The 22,533-nt window shown below is 39.1% G+C and overlaps 1 protein-coding gene across 3 annotated transcripts in view; it reads left to right on the top strand.

Moving 5' to 3' along the window:
• Positions 1-22,533, top strand: part of PTAR1 (protein prenyltransferase alpha subunit repeat containing 1) — an 87,821-nt gene that overhangs the window by 22,490 nt on the left and 42,798 nt on the right. Inside the window, exons 6-7 of one of the 3 annotated variants that reach the window (XM_058827645.1) lie at positions 403-719; positions 1,274-1,525. In XM_058827645.1, coding sequence (XP_058683628.1) covers positions 403-719; positions 1,274-1,525 — 569 coding nt within the window. Of the gene's footprint in view, positions 1-402; positions 720-1,273; positions 11,364-22,533 lie in introns of those variants that run through there. The other 2 variants (XM_058827643.1, XM_058827644.1) reach the window with 2 other exon arrangements.

Consider the following 22,533-nt stretch of genomic DNA (forward strand, 5'->3'; position numbering starts at 1 on the left):
CTGGGTAAAAAAGTAAAATACTTAAAGCTAACAGCAATGTAGTTTTTGCCTCCTCTAAATAGTATTTATTACTAACCATTCTGAGATTCTTAAAGCAGTGCTTATTTCTTAACAGAAGTGGTTTGGGGTTTTTTCCCACTCAGCTTGTGGGCAGGTTTCTGAAAAACCTGCCTTTTCGGAGTTTGGAGGAAGTATTAAATATTGTATTCTGCAGGGTTGCCAAGCTGTTTTTCAGCACACAGTAGAAAAGGCTCAGTGATAGTTCATTTTGCTGTGTATTCTTAAATCATTACCACAGTGGCTGAAATCCCCAAAGAAGAGGTTACCTTAGTACAGAAGCCGCCATAGTGGTAAGTTTGTCCTTTATACTGGTTGATAACTGTCCCTGTTTTTTTGTTTCAGGTTCTCCTCGATGAACTTTCATCCACTAAATATTGGGTATCCATGCATGTCTCGGACCATAGTGGGTTTCATTACCGCCAGTTCTTACTCAATTCCTTGATACGCAGAACCATGACTGACAATAACATACTGCTAAAAAATCAAATGGTAAATGAGCAAAACACTAGCCTTCAGAAGGAGGAAGAGAGTGCAGGAACAGAAGCTGCCTGTGCAGAGGAGCAAAGCTTGGATCTCCCCCGCCGTTTGGACGAAGAGATGGAACTCTGCAGTGAACTGATTGATAATTACCCAGGGCATGAAACCTTGTGGTGTCATAGGTAAGAATACTTGGTCAAAAGAGATTTTTTCTGATTTGTGGATGATTCTTCACATGATGCTTCCAAACAAATTTTTCTGGTTTTAGGAAGCACCACTCAATAAAATATTTTTAATCTGCTATGTATTAAGCCTTTAAAAAATGTTCAAGAGCATAATCAGAACAACTCTGTGGGAAATTTGATTCGGCTTAAATGTCTTGCAGTGTAAGCCCCACTTGTACATATAAATTGTGCAGGAGACACAAGATGATCTTAATGAGCCTCCTCACACTTTCAATGTTTAAACAACAAAAAATGAACAATATGTAGACAGAAGACTGGCTTCAGGAAATGTTTTGCTTACTAGCTGGATTCAGTTTCCTGTCTAGGTAACAGTAGATTTGCAAAAGTGATGTGGAGTCCTTTCTTGTACAGCATGCGCAGAGACAGCAGATTTTGTGTCTGTGAGGGAAATCTGGTGGGATGTCAAGTGAATTGAAACAGTTCAGCAGCAACAGCTGTTTATTTTTAGTGCTTGACTTTGTTTTTGTTTTTTTTTTTCTTTTCCTTTGAAGAAGGTGTGTATTCTACCTTCAACAGCACTTAAGCAACAAACTTCCTCTCGTGAGTGCAGTGTTATCATCTGTGGACAGCAGTGATGAAAGTCTGAGTAATTCCCATCACAGTCCTGCAACGGGTCACATGGCACAAGCTATGGATGTTGATGGTTTGAATGAATCCAGCAGCAAACAAGGCTATACCCAAGAAACAAAACGCCTGAAACGTGCTCCTGTGCAGGACTCTCTTGGTCCAGAAATGGAATACCGGTTTGTTGATAAAGTGTTATCAACTTGTAGGGATGTGGATCAAGCCAGGTTTGCTACTGCTTATAGAAAATGGTTAGTTACTTTTCTAGGTCAGTGAAGGAAGTGTTTCAGGGTTCTCTTAGTGCAATATTCTCTTTTCAGACACAAATGCATGTCTTGGTTGCAAGTGCTAGCTAACTCTGTGTTTATTTCTCTTATGATGGTCAGTCCTAAAGCTAAATTTCAGAGTAGAAGTCTGTCACTTTATTAAAGAACTGGCATATGTTTTTATTAAGCAAATGCAGTTCGTTATTTAATCTCTTTAAGAAATCATTCTTACCAGCTTCATACCATGACATTTTCTTTTTTTTTTTAACTTCTACATTAAGGTGGACTCTGAATCATTTGACTTAAAAAAAAAAAATAGGTAAAAGAAAAAAAAGTTTGAGATGTTTGTGAAACAGAGTGTCTGAAAAAAGAATGTGAGAAACTGTCAGTGTCAGCTAAGTCTGTTCCCTGTTTGTTCCTGTATAGCATCATGCTTATAGGATGCTTATTGGATCCAGACTATATTTTGGTGAGTGCTATTATTTTTGTATAGCAGTCTTTGGTAGGACACCAGAATACAGTATTTCTTTCTGAAGGCTCCAGTAACAGTTTTAGACCTGTCATGCCTTATACTGTTTTAACTGGGTTTCTGCTTGCTTACTGATTGCCATGTTAGCTTGATAGGAAGGTATAAGGTTGAAATCTTGATAAGCAGATATAGGAAAATGTGGCAGAAAATAGTTCAAGCACGTGTTCACCCATAGTCAGAGCTGTATTTGGCTGTATTTGGAAATAGTTTTCTTAAAACAGACTACCTTCATTTCTTACTTGGTGTTTATTTATTTATTTAATCTCAACAGTCCAGAACTAATCACACTTGATACACATTTCTTATGTCCTATTTACATCACAGATTCTCACCCTGCTAAATCACACATTGGTAACTTGTACTTAACCAAGACCCTACAAGTCCAATATTGGATGGAATACGAAGTACCTCTTCCAACTCATTACTGAGACTATACAGTTGAAAATGAAAGTGACAGCAAGGAAGGAGCTAACTATTCCCTTTTGTTCTTTTGAAGAGCTTCATTCTTTGGTTGTTTTTTCTCTTGTTCCTTTTTTACTCTAAAGGAAGAGCTCTACTCCAACCATGTATCTCTGTTTACATAACTGTAAATTTTAAGGGAATTTGAAATCAAAAATGAATGGTGTATTTTGTCATTTCGTTAGAACTTGTCTGTAAAAGGGATTTTTTACACTAGTAGAGTTGTGCTGGTTCACAGACCCACAGGAAACATTCTACAACTGTGGAAGTCTATACAATGGCATCATTGCCTCTTTGAAAAGCAGGCGATTCTCTGGGGGGATTAGATTTTCAAGTTAGTGTCCTTGCTGTAACTGCTTTAATTATCTCCTGCCGCAAATGCCTCTTGACCATAAGTTTCAAGATGCTGTTTCCATTGGGCAGAGAGAGAAACTATGAGGGAGGAAATAACACATGTAGCCTTCTCAAATGGTCACTTTGAATCAAAAAAACACTCAAAATGTGAAGTTCCTGCACTTCTAAGTAGTTCGATGAATGAAGTTTACTCTTGCATTTCAAGATGAAAACAGACCACCTCCAGTCTTTGACAGTATGTTCATGATTCATTTCAGGCACCAAGTAGCTAACAGTGACATTTCTAAATGTACACTTTTCTGTTTACAGTACATAGATAAGACTGATCTAAGCTTGAGCATTTCCATGTCAAAGCTTTGTCTCAGAGGGCATCCACCCCTGCCTCTCCATAGGTGTGGATATATTACATGGTCATTAGCTTTGAGGTGCTGTGGGATGCTGTGGTGATTTGGTTGATAGTTTTAATAGCAGAAGACCATAATTGTTGTCTGAAGGAAGTGTGGGGTTGGCTTGAGGAGGTTGAAGTACAAATGGGAGTCTTAAGAACTTAAGAACTTAACTTGAGCAAGAACTTTTACACATCCTACGGGACCTGATGTTTATTGAATGTGGATGCTTCATTAAAGTATGTATAGTAGCCTGGGTCAGCTTAATTGACAGTATCCCATTAATGACTATATGAACCTGGCAAGTGTGAAGTCCAGGGGGCAAGGTATCAAGTTCTTGGTCCTAGATTACTTAGTAATGTATTTGTGTGTTCTGTTTACCTTGACAAAAATGACCTGTTCATGAGAAAAACATTAGTGATAGGAACAATCTCAGAAATAGGAGCACGATAAGAAACATTTCTTGAACCATTCTTGAAACATTTCTTCCGTGGAATGGAAGACATTCTCTCTTCTTGCACTAGAATGACTGAGGCTTTCAGAAGAAAATACTAATATTAAAATCCGAGGTGAAACTCATTGTATAGTTCTTTCAGACTATAATCTGGAGTCTTAGTTAACATTCTTAGAGGTGTACGGTGGAAGTTCTGTGCTTTTGAACTTAGTATCATAAACATTTAAGCAGGTGCCCTCAAATACATGTATGTTGTTCCTATTCATGTCAGCACAAGTAATGCATTCTTGTAGGACAACAGAATTTGGTCTTGTGTAACTGAATAGAGTTGCATTGAATTTCAGTACTTGGAAAAGGTTCTGAGAACTCTGATCAGAGAAAGTGATGATATTCTTGCTATTTTTGCAAAACATTGATGGCTGTAGTATAACTCATAAGTGTGGGTTTTTAAAGTCTGTACCTGATGGAAATATTCCCCTTCATTTCATTTTTAAATCCAGTTAGAATAGTTAGAAATGTTTGCAGACCTGAAAACTAAATAGTGAAATTGAAACAAGTCATATCTTTTTGTTTGAAGGAAATGCAAACAGTAAGTTGTTAAATTCAAGCTTTAATTTTTTAATAGTAACAATATAAATTATATGAAAAAGGAAAATAGTATCTAAATTGCTTCCAACTGTCAATGTTCTGAAGCATGAAATGATTGAAGAAATACTTATACTGCTTTAGGCTCAAAACTGATGTGAAGTTCTGGAACTATGATCATTGCAGCATACCTATCTAACCACTTGGTGTTACTGCAGAATCCCATTTGGGCACTGTTCAAAAACAAATAAAGTGGCTTTAGGTCATTGGTAGTTAACATACCAATCACAGCTACTTTACATAAGCTGTTTCATGTTTCAGAGATCAGAGACTAAAAATTTAGTCAGTGAACATTCCTGCAGAGAAAATGTCCAGCAGAAGCTGCAGAATACAAGGCTCTCACTCTCTGAAGTTTCTTCAAATGTAAAATCAAACTTTGTACAACTGTAAACATCTTAGTGTAAAGTTCAGCATCTTCCTAATTTTGTGTCCTGCTGTAGTATGTGTCATTTGAATTGATTATTTTTGTTCACTGGATTAGTTTTTGTAGAAATTTGTTAGTACTAGAAACAAAGGGTTTCGAGGAACAAATGTAATTTGAAACTACAGAATTTGGAATAGAAGGAATCATGTTTTTAAGTGGTAAATTCTCAGCTGCTAAATACAGTAACTGTTATTTCACTGGCATTTTGTTTGTCTTGTGTCTTACAGTCACTGGAGAAACATGCAGCATTAAAGATAGCTACAATAACAAACTTGTATGAAGTTATTGGAATGCATTGTTATAGCTGCTCTGATTAATATTCTTAATGTACTCATGTCTACATATTTGTATTTTATTGACTGCTTACATATTCTTTATACAACAAAATTCATGTGTCATTTTAATAGGGGATAAAGTAACTTGTCAGTTTATACTATTTGATTAATTACCGTGTATGTAATTTGTTTTAAGACAAATAAGCAAAGTGATAATATAGTGTGAAAGCTTAGATTTTTGTCTTATAATCAAAATTTCTGGCATTTCCAGTTTTGTTCTAGTGCTGCTTAATTAGAATGTGTAGCTAGACTTTATGGATGGGAGTGATTTTTTTTTTTTCCTAAGTAGATAATGACTTTTTTAAACAGTACTGTATAATATTGATGAACAGAAACAAAGGGTTTTGGAAAGGTTTGTCTGCATAACCAGACTCAAAAAGCATTCTTTTTCAAAAACATATAATATACTGAGCAAAATGTGAGTACCAGAGAATAATTTAAGTTGTGAGCCTTTAGAGATTTGATGATTAAATTTTTGGGCAAGTTGTTGTTTGCTTAGTTTTATTTTGCCTTCTGTAAGGGGAGAGTGGTTTTTTTTTGTTGTTGTTTTTTGGTTTGTTTTTTTTTTAAATCTAGTAGGTGAACCATTGCACTTAAAATGTGGGAAGAAGAACCCACAACTGCTGAATTGTATATTATAGAGCAATTTTGGAAAAAGCAGTGAACTGACACTGAAATGTAGATGTCACTTTTAAATGCATCTTTGCACTCAGTGGGTGATGAGAGATATGTATAATTAGATCTTACTGTTTTCTCAGTGTCAGATACAAAGAAAAGGGTGTAACTCACCAATTGTCAAATGTATTTAACATTCAAGTTAGTTTCAAAGGAAGTTCAGTGTCCCTGTCTGTAATTTTTCCCTGTGCACTTAGAGGTATGTTTCTTCTCAGCCTCTTCTCTGTTCTTCCAACCAGCAAAGAAGAATGTAGCAAAGCATTGGTGAGGTGGCCTAATTTTGTGTTTGAGTAACTCTGACTACCTCCCAAAAAGTACTTTGACTGATGTCCTTAAGTGGAGTTCATTGGACTCAGTTATTTCAGAACCTCATGCTAGGCCTATATCCTCTTTCAGATGTGAAAAGCAAGAGCTTTATCAATGTTTATCAAGTTTTCCAGGGAGAGTTTGAAGGAGAAAGGTAAAAAAAAAAGATCTTGTAGTTAAAGTTGGAAAAACTAGAATTAGCATAAATTTTCATTAGTCTCTTCTCTGAAGAAGCAACTCTATTGCTGAAAAATGGAGGGAATTCCATATATTACACTTTTGAACTACAGACCTGACGCTTCCTGATGACTTTTGCTTAGTGTGTAATGTTACTTCTCAGGGCATAGTCTATTGTAGTGAATTAGGGTGCATTTTTACAGTTTATAATTATTGATTAAAAAGAAAAAAAAAGCTAAACATGTAATAAATGGCTTTTTTTTTTTTTGTCTACCGTAGTGTTTTATAATCTACCCGACACTGCAATATGTTGATTCTGTACCCAGTAATGTACAGTAGACCTCACCATTTTATCTGCTTCATACTGTTACTCTGCATCTTGAATTGCTGTTGCAGTCTTACAGGAAGGTCTTGACAGTTGTTGAATTTATTCTCTGAGTTTCCTAGTAGTATTCGGTGGAGTAGTTAGTATCTCGAAGTATGTTGTAATAATCATCTGTGTTGATGCACTATAGGTCTTAGATTCAATATTTTAAAACCTTTTGTTTGGATTCTGAATGCTAAATATTTTTTGATAGCTGTCAGATTCTTACATGCAACAGAGTTATTCTGGAAAACAGAATTTTTAACTAAAAAGTCTGGTTTGTTGAACATCTTTATGTGCACCATCTGGAACCTGCTGTACATCCTACTGTATAGACAGAGGTGGGGAGAACCCACAGTGAGGTGCATATTTTCTTCATGAACAGGTTTCTGGATGGAATATAATTACAGTTAAACGAAGAGCTTTTCTTGGATGAGGTACACCTATCTCTTCATTGTGAATAAAGTTATGAAATTGGTACATCATTAATATGTTAAGATTTCCTGAATGGCTACATGTAATGAGTAGATAAAAAGAATGTGTTTTTTTTAACCTGTTGTTAAAAAAAAATTACATAAATGACACGAGGTACCAGAACTTGTTTTTAGAAAGCAAGATATGCCTACTGTGTTCATTCCCTTTTGTACCAGTTTTTCTTTTTTGAAATGGCTACATTTAAAACTGGGTAGTTGTCCTGAAAAGTGTGCTTGGGACCACACTTCATATAATCTCATTACTTTCATATAATCAAAATCATAGATGTCTTAAATGTTTTTAAGTAGCATTAAGATCCAAGGTAGTGACAGCACTACAGTGCTCAAGTGAGCCAATAAACTCTAATTTTATAACACTATCATGTTCATCAAAGTACTATTCTATGTAGGGAAATGTTTATTTTATCAAGATATGTGCAAAAATATTTAATTCTCATAGCTTTCTTATTAGGGGATATACAACTAGTTTTCAACATAATATTTTGCAATATTTTTTCTATGAAAAATTCTCAGATGCACAGTTGTGACCATTGTAAATTTTATGTAGATTTCCAAGATAAATTAGATAAATCATAAATTTTGTAGCAGAAAGACTGAAATTAGGACAGTAAAACACTGGAAAGTGTTCTACAGGATAGTGAATGTAAAGCATTAAGTTTGTTTTTCACTGGTCTTACTTTGTTATAGGATGAATTCCTGTCAGATGGGGATTTTTTTTTTTTAAATTTTTTTTTTGGTAATCAGTAGAGAATTTATCTGTGAATAAATTATCTATATTTATTCTCCCACGATAAGTGTGCATGTATGTGTGAATGGATGGATGATGGAGCTGTGTTTATGTCTTGTGAACACTGCAGAAATCACCCACATTTGGCTGTCTGCTAACAGACTCCTCCATGGATAACCTGTCCTGAGTCTGAGTCCAGCAGGGTGAGTGCCTGCTGAAAGCAGTGGGATCTATTGCTTCCCCTCTCTGTCTTAATCTGCCTGATTATCATGATACTTGGGCAAATGCCTGCACACACCAACCAAATTATTAGTGGTGGTGTTTATTCCAAGTGCTTCTAGAGAGTATTTGATACTGTGAAAGAGTTTGTAAGGTCTTTCAAGCTGAGAAAATTTGGGGGTGCTCAGACAATACCTAGGGGATACTTTTCATGAGTCCTCCAGAAAGGAAATGGACAGGCAGGTTTTGGATGACTACAGGAGACTGAGAAAAGTATAGCTAGTGACTTAAATTGGTATTTAAAAACAAACAGCAAATCATCTTTTTGGTACTTTGTTTTCAGTATTTTTCTCGCATTCTTTTTATAAAAATAAATCACATAAAATATTTTCAGAATCACTCTTCACTTTGAGTGTCTTCTGATTTTGAATTACTGGATTTGAGAGCTTTCCTTAAAGGAAGCAGTTTTAGTGGAAAATTCTAGCACCTTTCCTGTTTCCTCTTAAACAATGTGATTTATTCCAAGTGTTCTAAAATGAGCACCTGAAATCAAAGGGCGTTACTGAAAGTATTGCTCATCATCCTAAATGCAAAGCTTAAAAAAGCTTCTCTCATATGCTTCTTCTATTTTTTTTTTTTTTTTTTTCTCATTTTCTCTTACAGCTGCTAGGTAGAAAGAATATGTAAGGAAGTCTATAGTTGATATGAGCAATCTTGGCTTGCTTAATTTGGGTCTTCATTTCTCAAGAAAGGAGCAAGTCATAAACCCTTATTTAGAATGGTCATTCTATAGAAGTAATTAGCAGGATCTGGTTATTTGTTTGTGATCTGAATGCTTTATTTTGACATTTATTGAAATGAGTTTCAAAATTCCCACCAACTTCATTAGCTTCAGATCTCAGGCCATACTGTGGAGAGAGTATCAGCCCCTACCATATAGCTATGACATATTTCGTGTAATGAATTGCAGGGGATTTGTTTGGCTTTCACAAATGGTTGTATTTATGGCTTCAATAAAAAAATAACCAGGTAGTATATATAGTTGTTAGCACTGTGGAAAAGGAGCCAATAAGGTTATAGAATGGTATAGGTTTAAAAGGGCAGCTACAGAAAAACCAAGGGTACTACAGGGTATCAGTAGCTAAGAAAGCTTCCTTTTCCCCTGGTTTTTTTTTCCCCCCTCTATTCTCTCCTCTTTTCCTCCTTCCCCTGCCTCCTGACCTAGCTTAAAACTCCCCATTCTCTCCCCTGCCTCCATGATTTTTCACATTTTCTAGTGGCAGAAACTTTCATACAATATACCTGTGTGCAAGCCAGGATAACACTTTAGTTTTGGAAGTATTGCAAATATCAGTAGCAAATAGATACCAGTACTCGAGGTTTGTGCAAGATATTTAGGGATGACTGGTGAGGTTTTAAGTTCTGTGTGATAACTGATGCAATATTGAACAAGAATGTCTTAATAAACAGTGGATGGCCTGTGTGTTGCTCTTCTCCAGGCATGCTACAGTACTTATGGTCAACAACTGCACATTTATCATCTTTGCATCTCACAAATGCTTATCACTAGCTAACAGCTAATCTATTTTGTAAAATGCGTCTACATAATGATGATTTGAGATATTCTTCAATTATCTGTTGTTATCTAGTACTGGATAACTTTCGCCACACCTTTAGTCCTTCTTCAGTGGAGCCTGGCCAGATACAGATTTTCATGGTTAGAAATCTGGTTTTGCTGTGAAGGGAATTAGAAATTCCACCGTATAAAGAAGTATTTTTCTGATGTCTAGCTAGAAACATAGAAGGGCATCTTAGAACTGTTTTCCAGTTGTGCGCACTTGAGTTTTACCTTGTTTATCTCAAATATTTTGTATTGCATGTTAATTAAATTTTTGCATATCCTAGTAGTACAAAATTACTTACAAAATAAAAAAGAGCACCCTTGCAGTTTTAGCTATTCTATGCAGGTATCTTCCAAAATTTACAGGTACAATTTTAGTCGTGGTGGTTGGCAAAATTTTTTTTTTCACTTATTTATTAGCAGACTTGTTTTTTTTATGTATTAGTGACGAAATGGACTAAGCATCACCTGTAAGTTATTGTATTTCTGTAGAAAATGGAAAATAGTGTAATATTGTTTTTGTTAAATGTTGGCAGTTTATAAATAAACTTTTCATCTCCTAAAAAGCCTTGTTTTCTGACAACACTGAACTCCTTTTCATTCATTGTTCATTACCCCTTGTAATTACTGCTAATCCCTTTGGTGATACTCTTCCTTTGACAGGAACTTCATTTTTCTCTTGTGAATTAGGTGATGATAGCAGACTTACTTTTGGTTCTTTTAAACACGGACACTTAGGCCTTTTTCAAAAGCTTTCCTAGGTTTTTGTTCAAGCTTAGTTTCTAAAAGGACATAGATGAACAGAAGTTAGTTCTTTCTAAGATACTTCTTTCTGGCAATAGACAGCTGGCTATACTGTGTAGAGTTGCAGAATTTGGACATCAGATTGCTGTTTGTGTTTCTCTAACTTTTTAAAATTTTAACGTGATGTTCTGTGGTGTGCTTGGCTTTTTTAAAATCTGGAATCAACCAGAATAGCTTTTCCCAGTCTTTCCAAGTTCCATACCATTTCTATGCTGTTACAATTGAAGGGAAATTGAAGGGAAAGCAGGTAATTGACCTCTTGTGTTAGGAAAATTTACCTTTCTTGATTCATATTAAAGATAGATGTAATAGAAGTACCGCTATACATGGTACTTTGATTTCCTGTTGACTGCCTTTAGAATATAAAGTCTGCTGTATAAATTTTATGTCATTACCTGAAGAAGAACCCTCCGTAATCTGACGCCTGATGTGAACTGGATGAAGAGATACTTGAGGTATGTTATTTTTGTAAACTTTTTAATTATTCACATACAAATACATTAACAGCTGGATTGATAGTGTCGATCTGCAGTAAAGCTTTTCAAATAGTATTCTACTTCATGTACAGCTCTATGATTTCATTTGTGAAAAGTTGTTAATTTCTTGGCAAAACTGACTTAGATGTTTAGATCTCTTTCATAGACTTGAGTTAATGTTGAGGTAAATTTTCTTCCAGTCCTTGTATATCAGAGCAATCAGTAGCTCTATAAAGAGCTCTCATTCCAGACTGTAATCCAAATAATTCTGAGGTTCATTTAAATAATGTGTTAAATGAATAAATTAATATAAAAGAACATTGAACTATCAGAGCGTGTGATTGGGATTGGGTTTTTATTTCCTTAAGCAGTGGCACTGGGATATTTCAGTGTAATGGCATATGAAAAAACTCTTTAAAGTTAGAAAGCTTTGTATTTCATTTATATCATATGGTGTGACTGGAGAGCTGTAGGTCCAATATTTCTCAAATTTACTTAAGGGCTTCTAGGATTGTCTTGTCATCTTGTTACCTTGTTCAGATATACAGGGAAAGAAGTTAAAAATATATCTGCATGGTCATTCTCTTCTGCTTGCACTTTGTAATAATTATTTGTTCCCTGTGAGAAACAATGCTCACTTTTAAAATTTCAAAGGTTTATTAAACCTTAACTAAATGCAACAAAAGACTGACTAAGAAAAAATTGCAGCTCTGGGGGCATGGAACTAAACCACCACATGCTCATCTACAACATGGATGCTCTGCCTTTTATACCCGTGGCCCCTCCCAAAGTCTGCCAGTCAACTCCTCTGCCACGATCGGTGGGGATCACTTTCTTAGCCCTTGGCTGGAGGTCGGGTGTTGCCATGCTGCACCTCCTGATAACAAGCCTGCCCTCCTCCCAAATGCTCCAACCAGTGACAATGATATAAGGGGCAAGGGAAAGAGGAATATGGGGAGAACATACCAAAATAACATAACTATACATCTATAAAATTTCTCTTAACATACACATAATATTCATCTCTTAATTGTGAGAGCCAACCATCACATTACCCATCCATAACAAACCCCCCTTTTCAGCAGAATTCAACAGAATGACTATTTGGCTCAAACAATTTTTATCTTCTCTTGAGTCAAAATTTAATCTTGGATTAGTCATAATAGTACTTGTTGATGTGGATGAGGACAGTGGGAACAAAAACCTCAGGTTTTCCTTAAATATAATGATTGGTGGAATTGGTGGCATGAATTGGTTGGATCAAAGAAAAGGGAGTCACAGAGGCCTGGTATGGCTTTTAATCCAATCTGCCATGCCCATGGGGTTGCTACCCATAGCAGGTATATCTTGCTGGTGAGTACAGAGGCCAACTTGGTCTTACCCTCTAGTCCCTGTATTGGATTCTGGAGCGAAAGACAGTTTTGGAACGATAGAGGTCTGGTATAGCTTCCTTGTCCCCACCTTACCCTGCCTACAGGGTTGCTGCCTGCAGCAGGGCTATATAGTCTGTTACATGTATCGTTCTGGTGGTGAACACAGGGCCCAGCCCAGTCTTGCCCTCTAGTTCCTGTCTTATTCCACTTGTCAATTCCTAAGTGAACTACCCTAGCATCTCTCACTTTCCCCAAGGGCTTCCCCTCAACAGATACTTGCAATCCCCATCCATTTAAAACAGGACAATTATATCAATAAGTGATACATAATCCCCCTGTATTTGCTATGCCCTTTGATATTGGAAAGGTCCTTGATCAGATACCTCTAAGGGAGCAGAGACTCTCCCTTTACATACCCTTGCACAAATAGGTTTGCCTGTTTCCAGGAAAACTGAAAACCTTGCTTCAGTGTAGGATTTCTTTATTCCATGACAGATTTATTCTTTACTTTCTGACGCTGACATTTCACTTTGATTGGAAAACTAAAAGCTTTCAAAACGTCCTCAAATGAATAGCTTTATTGGTTCCTACAGTCCCATGAAACACAGGCTGTTCAGTTGGGTAGTGCGTGAATTGAATTAATACAGAAGTTAAAATTCACTTTCCAGCTGTTCATGAGGTTTGAGCAGTAGTTGCAGTTTTCCCTGTAAGATAGTGCAATCGCAGAAACAAAGGGAAAACTGCAACTACTGCTTGAACTGAGCAATTGGAGGTGAGGGTGGTAGAGCTGAGTAGTTTGTAAGTGACTGTAATGAGGTTGGAAAGGGAACAACATGAAATAGAAAGAGATGAATTCCCTTCTGTATAGAAGGACTTTGGGTTGTCTTGGTCAGCAGCTGGTCTTCAGTTGATAAAGGGAACATACTTGGATAAATTAAGTGGGTCCACTGGTTTAGAAATAGGGATGCAGACTTAAATGCTTCTTGATACACAGCAGGTCAAAGCTGACTTCACTGAGTCATAATTAGGAACACGAAAATGAACTGGGAAAGTGTCAGTTCTTTGCTATCCCTGCTAGCAGAACTAACCGCTGCAAATTTACCAGCTTATGGGTTAAACTGTCAGATCACACTGGAAGAGAAAGTAGCACTGGAACAACCTGTTGATGACCCTGGACACTGAGGGGAGAGAAGGGAACATACATATCTCCATTCCTCTCTGATTAGGGGTTTCCATAAGGGAAGCAGAAATGTAAAGTATATCTTTCTTTAAACTTGGAGGGCAAAGGAGGGCATGAGAAACCTACTGAACGTACACAGTAATATGGGCTCACCACCCCAAAGGAGAGTAACCACAGAACATGAGAGACCTGATGTATCACTGCATGGAAAGGGCAGACAGACCTGCTTGTCTGGAAACCTCAAGGCTGATAACTTTTGTGAAAGATAAAAGTATGGCTTCTGTGAGTCTGGCTATGTCAGTGAAGTTGAGCCTTCCTACACCTGTCTGTATGGTAACTAGTTTTCAAGATATTATCATACTTATTTTTATCTTCATTTTTTATTTTCTGAATCAGTGAATGTATTTGGGATTCTTGTTTTGTGGTGCTAAAGGTTTGATAGGAAGAATAAGAAATTTGTTCCCACTCAGGCCGTGAAGACAGCTGTGTTTGAATATGATACATTAATTAACATGCTGTTAAATATGATAAGCAGCATGGCATGGCACAAACCAGGAGTGATTTGTTTTATTTTGATGTTTTATTTTGAGGAGCAGGACTTTAGCTGTGCTTTTGTGTTTAGCACCTGACTGCTGTGACTTTTGTTCTGGAGGGTTTAAGTCATGTCATGTGTTGTGAAAGAGCTCGTTAGTTCTAGTAAAACAGATTATTTCCCTTTCTGTATTGCTCAGTGCACCACAGGTCCTACTAGGCACCCAAAAAACAAGAAACAGTTGGTGTGCTTAAATTTAGCAACATGCAGATTGGTTGATGCATTGTCATATGTGAATCCTATTGAGGAGGCATCAGGGATGTCTGGGATCTCTGGTCTGGCTCTTTACCTCCATAGGGTATTGGTCATGGACTCAAGGGAGAGAACTTCAATCTGTGTGGAAATTTTTTATTGCACTTTGAGTGACCTTTGTACTCATATATTTTTCAACAATACAAGTATATATATGCGTGTATGTATGTGTATTTTGTGATTGCAGTTTCTAAATTCCACAAAACCTCTAACTGGAAAGTATTTTCTTAATGACAAGCAGACCTAATATTTACTAACTCTGCGATGTTTTAACTGCAACAAAGAATCCATGGCATTTTTGTGATATACCATGTATGAGCCACAGTATTCAGTCTTACTGTTGATAACTATATGTGAACATATTTCATGCAGAAAAAAATTTCACCGGTTAACTGTTTATACTCATGCCTCCCACAGTTCATTTATAAAGCTGCTACTAATTTCTGCATATATTGTTTTCACTTCACCATTGCTCAGGAAGATTTCTAACATTACAGTTTCTGACCATTTCCCTTTTAATGCCATTAGTTACATAGTAACAATTAAAATGCAAGTGGATTGCAATTAGTAGTGTCTTGAGGTACGTTAAGTATCTATGAAACATGATCTTCAGTACAGATCAATATAAGGAAATAAAACTATAAATAAATCTAGGCTCCATTTTAATAAAAGTTAACACCAAAAAAACCCCAAAAGACCAGTTTGTCCACTCTGTTAATATACTTCAATTTATTCTAATGGTGATATGTAATAAAACCATGGCAACAAAAAAAAAATCTTGAGATAAATCATAAAGTATCAGACTACCTTCATCTAAAATTAAGCTGGAGAAAAATTAAGAGATTGCATGTAATCATAGGAGTTTGCTACATCTTAACCATACAAGTAGCAGACTATTTAAAGGAACTGTGCTGTCAACATTTTAAATTTGCCTGTACTCCCACCACTCTCCTAAGACTGACAAATGTGTAGACCTAGGATTTGCTCTTTCTTCTGTTTTCCTTCTTTGAAGACAAAATGGTTATATGTACTTTGAGCAAGGCTGAAATTTCCTCAGCAAGATAATCAAAGTTACCATTTCTCTGGCAAAAGCTGCCTTTTGACTTACTTTGGTTCATGCGCTAATGCCGGAACATTTCTCACCTAACCATCCACTGACACCTTTCAATCATGTGTGCTGCCCACTCTTTTCACCTCTCCAAATGACAGTCATTCTTCAATCTGACCCAGCAATCTTCCTCTGCAAGAGCAAAAGATGTTAGTGCATGAAATACATCTTCCTTAAAATTCACTTTGCGTCTCATTTGTTGCTGCCATCTATCATATAGTGACTAATGTTAGTTCCCCACTAAGTAAAGCTTTGTGAAATTGAGGGTATAAAAGGGTCTTTCTATAGTGAACATAACAGGTATATCTGAGCTTGGTCTAAACAAGCCAGCCTCCTGTGCTAATTGGACAAGGAAGAGGCTCCATTTTCAGTCTTCAGTCACACTTAACATACAGAAGTCCATTTATTGCTATGCTTCACCATCACCTTAAAAACCAGACTGCAGATATATTAATAGCTCTTATTATTTGAATGCAAGTAAATACAAGTGTATACATGAGACTATACAGACCATTGTTTTCGTTTAGTCTGTTCCTGTTGTTTTCTCAGAGAACATGAAGGTTATTTTAATTTTCCACAAGGCTTTATTATCCAATTTTACTTGTCATTCAAACCACACAGATACCTCTGACTGCTATGACAGCACCTCTTGTGTTGACCCTGTTAAACCTTGTTTATTTCACTTGCTTTGTATTTGAGTAAAAACACTTGACTTTTTTTATTCTTACATTTGCTCCCTTGGTCTGAATACAAGCTGCTAGCTGAATGATTTTCTCATTGACTTGGAGTAAGCTAAGCTGGGTTGGGTTTTTAGATCTGTTTTTTTGTATTCACTGAACTTTGACCAAGACACTGACTACCTCAGACTTGTTTTGCGTTCCTACTGCATTCTCATCAGCAAGGTATCACAGTATTATGAGACTGACACATGAAAAGGGATCACATACAATTACTGTCCATTTGAAAAAAAAAAAAAATTAAAAAATTCAATTTTTCTGGCACTTCTCTTTCAAATGATTTTGGAGGGGGAACTTCCATACTGCCAGGCAGTGTGGTGAGGCTTAAGGTAAAAGTTGCAAAGTGTTCAAACAGCAGGTCTGATTTAATGGATATATTTTTTGCATAATATGGCTAATATTGCGATGTTTAGGTGCTTCAAAGAGCAAATGGTAAAACATTGCACCTGATACCTGTCACAAACATCACCTCGAAATAACAAGACTTGCAGAAGTTTCTGAAAGTCCCCATGTGCAAGTGATGCTGGATTCCCTTTGTTAGCAGAAAAGAAAGGAGCTTATGCTTCTGAGGATCCCTGGCTGCATGTGTCTCCTTTGCTCTCTCTTGGACCTCTTGGGGTTAACAGTGGAAGTGCCTCAGCTGAGGCTGAACACTTGCTGAAATCCAAAATCAGAAGGACAGTAGTGCCAAATCATTAATTTGAAATGTGAAATTACAGGCAGAGGGCCCTGTGTCCTGATTCCAGCCAGGACAGGGTTAGTTTTTGCAGTAGCCAGGAGCTGCACGACCAGGACCTATGGGTTATTCTATACTACCTCATGCCGTGCACAGGGGCAGCAGTAGGAAGCAAGTGGTAAAGGGGTAGTGTGTTTGTGTGGAGAGCACATGTGAATCCTTTGCCTCTCTTGTACACTGTTATTAATACTGTTGCTGTTACTGTTCGTTTATTATCTCATTGCTGCTTCCAGTAAATCATTTTTATCTCAACCTGTGATCCTTGCCTTTTGTACGTCTAGTTCTCCTCTCTAACCTGTTGCAGGGATGAGGGGAAGAGAGGGGGCAGGGGAGTGAATGGGTGGTGCATGGTTTGTAATGTTTCAGTGGCAACACTAAATTGGGGAATACCATTCCTAAACCATGATACTGTGGGTCAGAAAACTGGACCTGACCCTACTTCTGGCTTGGTTTTGCCAAGCAGTTGGGCTGATCACATAACTGATTTCTATGGCACTACATTCAAAAGCACCCGACTCCATGAATCAGCCTACGAGTGAGGACACCATTTGGCTTGTTGCTGAAGTGATCAACACTTCTTATCAGAAAAAAAATCTAATCACTTTATTATAGAATTAACTAATTTTTTGGGAACAGTGACTAATGTTTGAAACAGCACTAGAAGACTTAAAGTGGTATTGAGTCCAAATTAATTAGATGCTATATTATTCATGTGCCATATAATATAATCAACGATAACACAGAAGTAGTATTTACAGAATAAAGTGTTTGATTTCTTCCAATACTATCTTAAAGACTACATCTATCTAAGCGATAAAGAAGAACATCCTCCTTGTGCACATGGAGATTGCAGGAGTGCTTGGAGGTATATTAAGGTATCATTCTCTAACATGGAAAATTACTTTATGAAGGAAACTGCCTGTGAAACCTAAGTGTTTCTTACGCTGCTAAGGAGTTACCAACAGACGGGATGAAGGCACAATGGAATTTTGTATGGCAAGTCAGAACAGTTGACAAAATTGGATTTTTATGCTTGAAAACCATACATTGATTTCGTGCTATTGGCTTAGCTATTTCAGACCAAGAAGCTAGTAAAGAAGATAAGATGGTTGAGTCTGGAAGATACTATTCATAAAACTGCCTTCCTTTAGTTAATTGGTCCAATACCAGAGTTTGAAAACATTTTGATTTCTGAAACCCACCTATTTCAGTACCAGCAAGCACCTCTAAAACTGCCTACTCTCTTCTAGTAACAGACCACTGGAGTCAGTGATTAATGCTTTTTGAGGAATGAAAGCTGTAATCCTAAGATTTCAGACATTATGAATGTAGAAATTGAATGCTTCCAACGTAGAAAACATTCATTTCTGTCGCTTCTGAGTCTTGAGCTATCTGATCTAAAAAATGTCAAGCTTGCACTGGTCTTTTTAGGCTGTGAGAGCTGTTTTGCTTTCGGCCCAAGCCTGAAAATAACAAGTAATACACACCTAAGATCATTGCAATGTCCAGTTCCTGAAAACACATGAAACCGACTAGATCAGTAGAGTAATGTAGGAAAAATGTATCTGAACTGCCAGGGCCAAAGCTTTTATCTAGGCTAATGGGCATATAAATAGCAACACCACCACCACCCCCCCCCCTCCTCCCAACAATGAAAAAATTGGTTCAGTGTAAATAGCACTTTTTACCTAGCAAGATTGTGGGAATATGCTAGAAGCTGGCTGGTATGTATTTGTCACTGATTACCACAGCTACTTAAAAAACTGTCACCCTCAGAAGGTTTTAATTTAATATCCAGCAGACAGTATTGATTCATCTGCAGCACTACTTGATTTTATAAATGTTACAGATTAGTCTTGGTGCTTTTCCTATTGGTTTTTAAGTCGGCTTTAATTTTCTATATTGAAATTTGACTAAATAATGATGATGGTGAGGACAAGTAAGAGCCTGAAGGTCAATGCTAATGCAGCATTAGCAATACTAATACTGTTGCATATTAGCAGTGTCTGTCTCTTCAAGTTCGCAGACAACTTACGTGTTAGAAGACCTGTCATTGTGAGCTGTGAAACACATGTGGTAAGTGGAGCCCTGGGAGAAAAATGCGTTTAGGACATGAAACTTTTCTAGGATGTAATTTAGCAGTCATTGAGACTGCTATTGTTAATCCTTTTAAACGACAGAAATGTAACAGAAAAACTTGGGTAGGGGAGGACCCCTAGAGGTCACCTGGGCAAACCTCCCTCTTAGAGAAGGACAAATTCAGATTACATTCAGGACCAGCTGCTTCATTATTTTGAGAGGAAGAACAAGGGGAAAGAAGTTGATTTCAAGCGAAGTGTTTTGTCTAATGTAACTCTCCAAGAATCGATAGTATTGGAAATCTGTCATGCATTTTGATACACCTTAAGTCGTGGTAACCCAGGGCTATTCCAGGGCCATGTAAGCAGGACATAGCAAAGAAGGGAACAGACATGGCCCCCATGGCTCATTTATTTTTGTTACAAATGTTAGGTTCCTCCAGAAAATGATAGAAAAACAGTGATGAATAGAAACAATTAGCATAGGAGGGAAATAAATGAGGTGTTGCAATGTACTAAAAACAGAGGAAGGGACTTTGGTAGCAGTTGTCTAAAGAATAAATTAGTTGTGTTTCCTTAACGTCTCCATTCTTTTCAACATTTTTTTTTTTTTCATAGTCTCATTTTCAAAGCCTTCCTTTGGAGAATATTGTGGCATTTTGGCATTGGGCATTTAAGAATGCAGCTGTGCAATACAGAGTGACTGAACTATATCATAATAGGAGAATAGGTGTTGTTACCAAGAACCAAAAAGTCTCTACCCACCAGAAGGGGAAAACCAGATTTTTAAATCCAAACTAATACCAAGTTATCATAGTAATTAGTTAGAAGCCTTAATACATAATTTATGATAGTTTACAGTGGTGTTTGCCTAAACATTTCACAGATGTTTAACATATTCCCTGAAGAGATAAATTAAAAATACTGTCAAAATGTACCAATTTAGGTTGCCAATACTGCATTTTTCCATCAGTTTTTAGGCTTTTAAAAGTCCCCTGGCCTCTTTTAAAATGAAAAACTGATTAGGCATCAATCTGGCTCTGACGAAGAAAAGGTGTATTTATTCTGATAGTTTATTTTCTTTAAATACCATAAAATGCAAGGCACTATCTTAAGGAACTTAGGATTTTGTTTGTATGTGTGGAATCACTGAGGCAGTTAAGTGCAGGGAGTAGGAGCTTGGAAATGTGACAAAGTTTACAGCCGGGCTATAGACGCAAGCTAAGGGCCAACGCTGTGTACGTGAACACGGGAGCAAGTATTTTGGGAAAGAGGCACTGCCAAGCCCTTTCTAGCGTGGCAGCAATCCTCCCTGCAGGCTGCGATCGCAATTTGGTTAAGTGTGCTGCACCTCGGTCTTCGCAGCTTTTCCCCAGGTGTGGAGGACGCCCAGCGCCCGCTGGCAGCTGCCATGCGGCTACGGTGCCGCGGCACACCCACCCTCACACCTCCTCGACGGTGGGAGCCTCCTCCCTCCTGGGCCACCAAGGCTGCGGGCTCCGTCCCCAGGAAAGGTGAGACGGACACCTCGGTGTCCAGCAGGGCCTCCCTCGCTCCGAGCTGCCCAGGCACTGGCCGCCGGTCCGGAGAGCTCCGGGTGTGTGAGGGGCCAGGCCCGCGCCGCCCGCAGGGCCTCGGCCGCGCCGGGAGCCCCCGGCAGCTGACGAGCCGCGCCCACGCCCGTCGGGCCCCGCTCCCGCCGGGAGGCAGCGGGAGGGAGGGAGCGGGCGCGCTGACGCGTGAGGGCGGTACGGCGGGAGGGGCCGGCGCTGGCGGTGCTGGCGGCGGCAGGAGGAGGAGGAGGAGGTGGTGGAAGATGGTGGCCGCGGGAGGAGCGGCCGGCTGCTGGGCTTTCCGCCCTGCGCTGCACCGCCGCCCCCGCCGGAGCCGCCCTGCCTGCTGAGGAGGCGGCGCGGACCCGCACCAGGTGCGGAGTGGTCGCGGCCGGGAGCGGGAGGGGGGTCCGGCCGCGCCCCCGCCGCGGCGCCGGTGTCGGGGAGGCAGCGGGCCCGCGGGTGTGTTCCCGGCGCGGGATGCCGGCCCTGTCCCGCCCGGCGGCTCCTGCCCGCAGCGGGGTGCGGGCGCTGCGGCGGCCCCTGTCCGGCTGCGTGGGCGTGCGCGCATCTCCGAGCCAGCGGGGCAGCTCTGCACCTGCCCCGGGCTGCGGGGAGCGGCGCCAACGCGGCCATGACCGCCTCCATCCCAGCCTCCGGCGGGGCATTGCGTGCTCGCCCTCCGTTTGTTTATTCCATTATTTCATTTGGTGAGGGTGGGATGTGTGTAGAATAATGCTGTGTGGAGCCGTGCATACCCCAGTGCAGTGGTTTGATGGTTTTTTATTTTTTTGGTATTTTTTTTCCATGCGCACCTTTTCTATGGTGGAAAGGAAAAATGGGGGTGGGGGGGGGGTGGACGTGTGGGGATTTCGCATCCGGCGATCGAGTGGTCACTGTCGCAGCAGGACGGTCTCAGCAGCCCCTTCCGTCGGGAGATTCTGCCGGGATCTGCGGTCGCGTCCCGGTTTGCTGCAGGGAGCCCAACGGGGCCTGGATCTCCCCATCCTCCCCGTGGAGCGTGCTCTCCACCCCTGGGCTGGGGGGAAGATGACATCTGCTACCATCACGTTCTGGTTTTATGAAAAGAAAGGCGTCCTGATTTTCTATTTTTTAATTTTTTTTAAATTTGATTTTGTTTATATTATTTATTTATTTATTTATTTTTCTCGGAGAAGCAATTTGATAACAGTGATTGCCTGAATCACAGTCGTGGTCAGTGCAGCACTAAATCTGCTCTCTGTAAGGATCAGAGTCAGTGGGAGTAGTCTGTCAAGACTTGTTTTACTGCCATCATAAATCTCTTTAAGAGAGATGTGGCTGTGGGTCTAGGATGGAACACTCCATCTTTTTCTTTCTCCTGTTGTAGATTTTTTGGGCTGTGGAACTGCAGTTTAGTGTAGAGAGTGCATTGCAGATCTGGCTGTTTTCATAGCTGCTGAGGAACTAGAAGGCAGCGATGTTTGCCTGACTCTGCACACATTAAGAGTGAGCTAACGTGGGTGTAGGGCAGATCAGCCATGTAGCGTTTTTCTTGTCTTTGACTTGTGTCACGTTACACCAGCTGACAAAGAGTACACCCAGGTGGTTGCAGTTCTGTGTCTGCTCTTCAGCTGTGGCCCATGGGGTCTCAAACAACTTGCTTGCAAAATATTCCAGTCATAATACTCCAGGTTCTGCTGCATTGCTGTTAAATCTGGACCAACTGCACCTGCCTTTGCAGCCCATGTTGGGAGCAAGCACGTGATGTCTATTCTTCCCAGAAAGTGATGGTGACATAAAATGTGTTTATTCTCTATGTGCAGCCAAACCAAAAGTGAGGTGCGTATTTACCTTTTGTCTCTAATGCTGTGGGGGGAAGGG

Source organism: Poecile atricapillus, chromosome Z (genome assembly GCF_030490865.1).
Source record: "Poecile atricapillus isolate bPoeAtr1 chromosome Z, bPoeAtr1.hap1, whole genome shotgun sequence".
In the NCBI taxonomy this organism is placed as follows: Eukaryota; Metazoa; Chordata; class Aves; order Passeriformes; family Paridae; genus Poecile; species Poecile atricapillus.